The 6,581-nt window shown below is 27.7% G+C and overlaps 2 protein-coding genes across 5 annotated transcripts; one reads left to right on the forward strand and one right to left on the reverse strand.

Moving 5' to 3' along the window:
- Window positions 1-1,901: 1,901 nt before the first annotated feature.
- On the forward strand, window positions 1,902-3,219 carry LOC113369898 (meiotic nuclear division protein 1 homolog). 2 transcript variants are annotated; one of them, XM_026610511.1, is made up of 4 exons: window positions 1,902-2,160; window positions 2,456-2,666; window positions 2,725-2,977; window positions 3,042-3,219. In XM_026610511.1, exons 2-4 carry the CDS (start codon window positions 2,524-2,526, stop codon window positions 3,177-3,179), a joined length of 534 nt encoding a protein of 177 aa, XP_026466296.1. In that variant the 5' UTR covers window positions 1,902-2,160; window positions 2,456-2,523; the 3' UTR covers window positions 3,180-3,219. The 2 variants fall into 2 exon arrangements, with proteins under 2 accessions (XP_026466296.1, XP_026466295.1); XM_026610510.1 differs by having other exon boundaries at window positions 2,530-2,666.
- Window positions 3,220-3,573: 354 nt separating this feature from the next.
- LOC113369899 (dnaJ homolog subfamily C member 3-like) lies at window positions 3,574-5,576 on the reverse strand (the record flags this gene model as incomplete). 3 transcript variants are annotated; one of them, XM_026610514.1, is given in 8 exon segments in its annotated part: window positions 3,574-3,726; window positions 3,840-4,102; window positions 4,214-4,331; window positions 4,411-4,635; window positions 4,701-4,826; window positions 5,033-5,132; window positions 5,218-5,303; window positions 5,377-5,576. In XM_026610514.1, coding segments are annotated over 8 exon segments (1,271 nt in total), but the record flags the coding sequence as incomplete, so codon positions are not given.
- Window positions 5,577-6,581: the final 1,005 nt, after the last annotated feature.

A 6,581-nucleotide genomic window follows, 5' to 3' on the forward strand; every position in this document is an offset into this window, starting at 1 on the left:
CGGAATATCGAACTGACGGAATATCGAAGTGTCGGAGTATCGGAGTATCATCGGACAAAAACATTTTTTTGACCAAAAATTTTTTTGACCAAAAATTTTTTGGACCAAATTTTTTTGACCGAAATTTTTCTGGTCAAAAAATTTTTTTGACCAAATTTTTTTTGACTATAAATTTTTTTGACCAATATTTTTTTGACCAAAATTTTTTTGACCAAAAATTTTTTTTCAGATATTCCGATATTCCGACATTCCGATATTCCGATACTCCGGCACTCCGATACTCCGACATTTCGATACTCCGATACTCCGACACTTCGATATTCCGACATTCCGATACTCCGATACTCCGACATTACGATAATCCGACATTTCGACACTTCGATACTCCGACACTCCGACACTCCGATACTCCGACACTTCGATATTCCGTCAGTCCGATACTCCGACATTCCGATCATCCGAAATTCCGATTTTCCGACACTTCGATATTCCGACATTCCGATACTCCGACATTCCGATACTCCGACACTTCGATATTCCGACATTCCGATAATCCGACATTTCGACACTTCGATATTCCGACATTCCGATACTCCGATATTCCATTTTTTTTTCCTAAATTTGTAACAAAAATTTTTAACCAAAATTTTTTAGACCAAAAATTTTTATCTTAAAATTTTTTTCCCAAAATTTTTGGGTCCAAAATTATTTTGACCAAAATTTTTTTTAACAAAAATTTTTTTCTCAAATTTTTTGGGCCAAAATTTTTTTGACCAAAATTTTTCTGACCAACATTTTTTTGACCAAAATTTTTTTGACCAAAAATTTTTTTGACCAAAATTTTTTTGACCAAAAATTTTTTTGCCTTAAGATTTTTCCGAAAATTTTTTGGGCCAAATTTTCCGATTTTATAAAAAATCTAAATAAATATCCATAGTGAACGAGAAATTAAAATTTAGGATTTTCATTATAATGAAAATCCTAAATTTTAATTTCTCGTTTACTATGGATATTTATTTAGATTTTTTATACCCATATATATATATACAATATATTGTATCTTGAAATTGTAAATAATATATAGCAGTGTATTTGTTGATTTATATTTCGATTTGATTGTATATTTATTATAATATAATATTATCTAGTATATTTTTGTTATTATTGTATTATTACAAAATATAATACGATTGTAATAGCAAATTTAGTTTCAAATACCCGTGTACTAAAATTCATTAATTTTCATTTCAAATTTTTTACTATGGATATTTATTTAGATTTTTTATACCCATATATATATACAATATATTGTATCTTGAAATTGTAAATAATATATAGCAGTGTATTTGTTGATTTATATTTCGATTTGATTGTATATTTATTATAATATAATATTATCTAGTATATTTTTGTTATTATTGTATTATTACAAAATATAATACGATTGTAATAGCAAATTTAGTTTCAAATACCCGTGTACTAAAATTCATTAATTTTCATTTCAAATTTTTTACTATGGATATTTATTTAGATTTTTTATACCCATATATATATACAATATATTGTATCTTGAAATTGTAAATAATATATAGCAGTGTATTTGTTGATTTATATTTCGATTTGATTGCATATTTATTATAATATAATATTATCTAGTATATTTTTGTTATTATTGTATTATTACAAAATATAATACGATTGTAATAGCAAATTTAGTTTCAAATACCCGTGTACTAAAATTCATTAATTTTCATTTCAAATTTTGCGCCATTAATTTGAGTGCCAAAAGCAGCGCCATCACATCGAGTGGTGGACCCTTTAAGTATTCCGTCCGAACGTAAAAATCGGGCGAGAGAAACGTCTATATGAACACGGGGTATTTTAATATTGTCTAGGGCCGATTGACGATCTTGACGTCTGAAATCACTGAAATTTCACTTTGACGTTCGGCACCAACCTAGACAATTTTACCTGATAATGTTGCATATAATATTGCTGAGAGCAATAATATAACGTAGCTATTTTATGCGAGTATTCGCCCATCCAAATCCAATCTATGAAGAAAGAAAAATGTCTAAGCGAAGAGGCGTCAGTGCAGATGAAAAGAGAACTCGAATGTTACAACTTTTTTACGAAAAAAAGGAATTTTTTCAGTTAAAAGTAATTAATAATTAATTAATGTTATCAGACTGATTCAGAGTAATCCATAAGATCGACGCTAAATTAGACATCAGGAATATTACACATTTGTTTACGAATTTTGAAATAGCACTAGAACTATCTAAACATTATTTTAAATTTCTATGTTTTGTATTTTATCAGAAATGCTGAAGATTTAAACACACACACACATATATATGTATATATATATATATATATATATATACACATTTATATATATAACCTTGGTAACAATATTTACCTTTTCGTAGTAAATGTTCTTTGTATATTGTAGCCACACCAGTACTAATAGAAGAACTATCATGTTTATAATATTTCTATTATAATGATGTTGGAGTTTTTATGCAGGAACTAGAAAAAATTGCACCAAAAGAAAAAGGTATAATTTCACAAAGTGTAAAAGATGTCATACAGAACTTGGTAGACGATGGCCTAGTTGATACAGACAAAATTGGAACCTCAGTTTATTTTTGGGCATATCCAAGGTAATTTACTGATTTTATCATCTATTGGCTATAGTAATGAATTTGATTAATATTAAAGTAAAGCTAAGCATGCCAAGAAGAAAGCTTTTGCAGAGCTTAGTGAAAAATTGGAACAATTAGATAAAAAATATGACGACTTCAAAAATATTTTATCCAAAGAGCAAACTGGGCGAGTTCTAACGGAGCAGAGAAATGCAATGCTTCAAGAAATACAGAAATTGAGAGAATCTGAAAGTAAATTGCTTGAAGAGATTAAAAAATATCAAGACTCGGACCCTGAAGCCATTGAACTACTGGTTTCTGAAACAAAAGTATGTACAATATTATTAATTATTGTATAATTTAAAATATGAATTTATTTAATATTTTTTATAGCTAGCAAAAGAAGCTACAAATCGGTGGACTGATAATTTATTCGCATTAAAATCATATTGTAAAACAAAATTTTTTATTGAAGAAGCAGCAATAAACAAACAATTTGGTATTCCAGAAGATTTGGATTATATTGAATAATTTTTTTTTTAATCAATGTAAACTTAAATAAAACTTTATATACAACACTCATTTATCGTTAAATATTTACAAATGTAATGTATTAAAGTAATAAATATATACAAATGTACACCTTTTTTTTTTAAGTATGGTAAACATTCATTCACAATATATTCCACATTCAAAATCTTTTTTAATAAAATATAAAAATAAATTATAAATGAATAATATACAAATATTCAGCTAACTCAGAAAGTTGTATAAATATACCTACAATTCTGTATTATACATAAGCACCCGCTTATTCATCAGTACTCCATGCACGCTATTCAAATTTCACACTGATCTATTAATACAGTCTTGAATCACATACAGACTCCTCATATGTATAATCACATATAATATTTCATAAGCCTTAATTGAAATGGAATTTAAATTGAAATGGTGATCCATGATGGAAGTGATGAAATGGTGAACCACCGCCTCCTCTGTGATTATTTGCAGATTCTGGATCTAAAGGATCTTCACCGTTGTCAAACTGAGCTCTTTTCTCAGGATCAGTGAGAACCTACAATAAATTATTAAGAAGGGCATAAACTCAATTATTTGGTCCACATATATTATAATAATAAAAGTATTTCATGGAATGTTTGATGATCTATAAAATAATGAATTTGCTACCTCTTTTGCAGCAGCAATATCTATAAATTTATTCTCTGCTATTTTCTTTTCATCATCTTTGAAATTATCAGGATGCCATTTTTGTGCTGCTTTTCGATAAGCTTTAATGATCTCTTGCTTTGTAGCTGTTCTTTTTACACCTAAAATTTTATAATAGTCTCTCCTCTCAGCTTGCTTTTGTAACCTCTGAGCCTTCAAAAGCCCATCTTTCGCTCTCTGATCATGCTCATTTATTTCCAAAGCTGATTTATAATCATGGATGGCTGAAACAATAAATATTTTGAAACTATGATATTTAAAAAAAGAATTCTATCATCCAAATGATATCCAGATGCAATATTTTTAATATAAAATAAAAAACTTGTTTCTCTTACCGTCATCATACATTTCTGTCCCAATATAAGCATCAGCTCTATCACACATTATCGATGGATCTTGATGAATTTCTAATGCAGCTCTACAAGTGCCAATAGCAACTGTGTATTGTTCATCCTTTGCCAAGTAAAATATTTATTATGTAACAGTGACTAATATTCTTAAAATTATTTTTTGAAATGTTATTTACATATACCTTAACATAGCAACTGCACAGGAGTTTCTTGGCATTAAATATAACATCAATAACTGTATCTTCAGCTTTTAAAACCTTTCCAGCTTGTTCTATACATTCCCCAAAGTTTCCACTTTCTAAAGAATGTTCAGCTGTATTTAAAAATTTATCTATCTTTTTAATTTTCTTATACAATGGAAAACAGTCTTTATGTTCTGGATCAAGTCGTAAGCATTCTCTTATTTCCTAAAACAAAATGTGAAATAAAATATAAAATGTATCATAGATAAAGGTATTCAAAAGGAAATTACTTTCAAAGATTCAGCCACAAACCCTGCTTGATACAGTAATTTGCTAAGTTTAAAATATCCTTCTATACTATCTTGCTGAAGTCTATTTATGGCACGCAAATCTGATACAGCACTCAAAACTTCACCCTAGGATTAAAAATAATTATAAGAATATTGTATATTACATTCAAGCTAATATTAGTTTATTTTTAAGGAAAAAATGTATAAAACTATAGCCTTTGGTATTAAGATAAAGCAAAAATGAAAAAGAAAATGATAGATCTGCTCATAGAAAATGTGTTTAAACTTATTATTTAATATACTTTAAGTATGTTATTATAAATTAGTTGTACCTGTTCTAAATAACAATCAGCCCTTAGATGACGAATTTCTGATGACCAAGGTGAAATTTCTAACAAATTTGTTAATTCTCTAATAGCACCATCAAAGTTCCTCATTTGTCTGAAATCAATGTCTGTTATGAAAAAATTCTTATGAAGCTTAGTTTTAACTAAATTCAAATTTTTATTACTTCAACTCATGGGCAATCATGAATGATTCTTGAGCTGGATGTACTCGTTGAAATAAAACATTTGCATCTTCATTATATGGATCTACTGATAGCTGTAAAATAGAATAACTTACATAGATAGTATGACATAACTTATAACAAAGTAAAGTAAGGTATTAAACATACCACATTATAAAGATCTAAATAAGCAGAATCATACTCTCCAAGCTTCATTAGCACACTTCCTCTTTGTAGTCGAGCTGCTGTGAAATCTGGTTTTAATTCTAGAACTGTTCCAAAGTCTTGTAAAGCTAATCTAGCTCTACCTAAGGCAAGATAAACTGTGCCTCTTTTAAAGTTTGTTAAATAATTTGTTGGATCCCCTTCTGCAAATAAAACATTATTAACACATTGTTAACATCACATAAAATAACAACAAAAAAAATTTAGTAACATTATTGCTTTTATCTAGCCAAATATAAGCAAATAATAATGTAACAAATAATAGTTATTGTCATTTTATCTCATTGATATTATATATAAACTAGTGGGGTGGGTGGCATCGTGCCTTAAGGCAAATTGCTGGAACTTCCCGTACCGTAACGAAATGTTCGAGGAATACTGAATGTTTTCAAACAGATTATTATAAATATTGTAACATTGTCTAATATTTATAAGAATTATATAAACTGAATTGCAAAGTTGAAATTATTTGTAAAGTATATTAGAACTATAGTCAGAATTAAAAATAAAATCTGAATTATTTTCGATATACAAAAATTAAAAAAAAAAAAAAAAAAAATTTTTTTTTCCAAAATCAATTATTTTGTTAACACATATAAGCACATATATGTAGTAATTAATATATGCACATCCATATATATATGCATATATACACACAAAATTAATAAAGGATTAATCGTTTTTAATTAGGTTTTAAAAAATTTAGATATGAATCATGAATGATATTACGATCTGATCTTCTGTTAACACAACTTGATGAATTCAAAAAGATTAACTGCTTTCAGTAAAAAGTCTTTTAAAAGTACAATCCTCTCTATATAAAATATTGGGTTCAAAGGTAAAAATATGTGAATTTTCAATGGAATGTTGAACAAGAGTGATTTGGAAACTTCGGCTTTTGTGATGAATGACGCTTAATTCATGTTGTCTCATTATCATATGGATGTATTGTGATGTTTGGCCAATGTATTGTTTTTGATTGTGATGTTTGGCTAATGTATTTTTATTACTCTTTACACTGGTACATAATAATCTGTAATAACCATAATTAATTAATGTTAATCAATAGTTTTAAAAAACATTGTCTTTGACAGAATAAACCTGATGATGGAGCGTATCTAGTTCCAAAACGTCGTATTAAACATCTT

This window comes from Ctenocephalides felis, unplaced genomic scaffold (assembly GCF_003426905.1).
Source record: "Ctenocephalides felis isolate EL2017-DRISC unplaced genomic scaffold, ASM342690v1 CF-g0.4_SCAFFOLD_01492, whole genome shotgun sequence".
Lineage (NCBI taxonomy): Eukaryota > Metazoa > Arthropoda > Insecta > Siphonaptera > Pulicidae > Ctenocephalides > Ctenocephalides felis.

Excerpts from the sequence above, each read along its gene's own strand:
- LOC113369898 (XM_026610510.1), top strand. The coding sequence starts at position 2,026 with ATGCGAGTATTCGCCCATCCAAATCCAATCTATGAAGAAAGAAAAATG. Across the intron at positions 2,667-2,724 it reads TATTTTTGGGCATATCCAAG|TAAAGCTAAGCATGCCAAGA; the intron begins GTAATTTACTGA and ends TTAATATTAAAG. Across the intron at positions 2,978-3,041 it reads TACTGGTTTCTGAAACAAAA|CTAGCAAAAGAAGCTACAAA; the intron begins GTATGTACAATA and ends TATTTTTTATAG.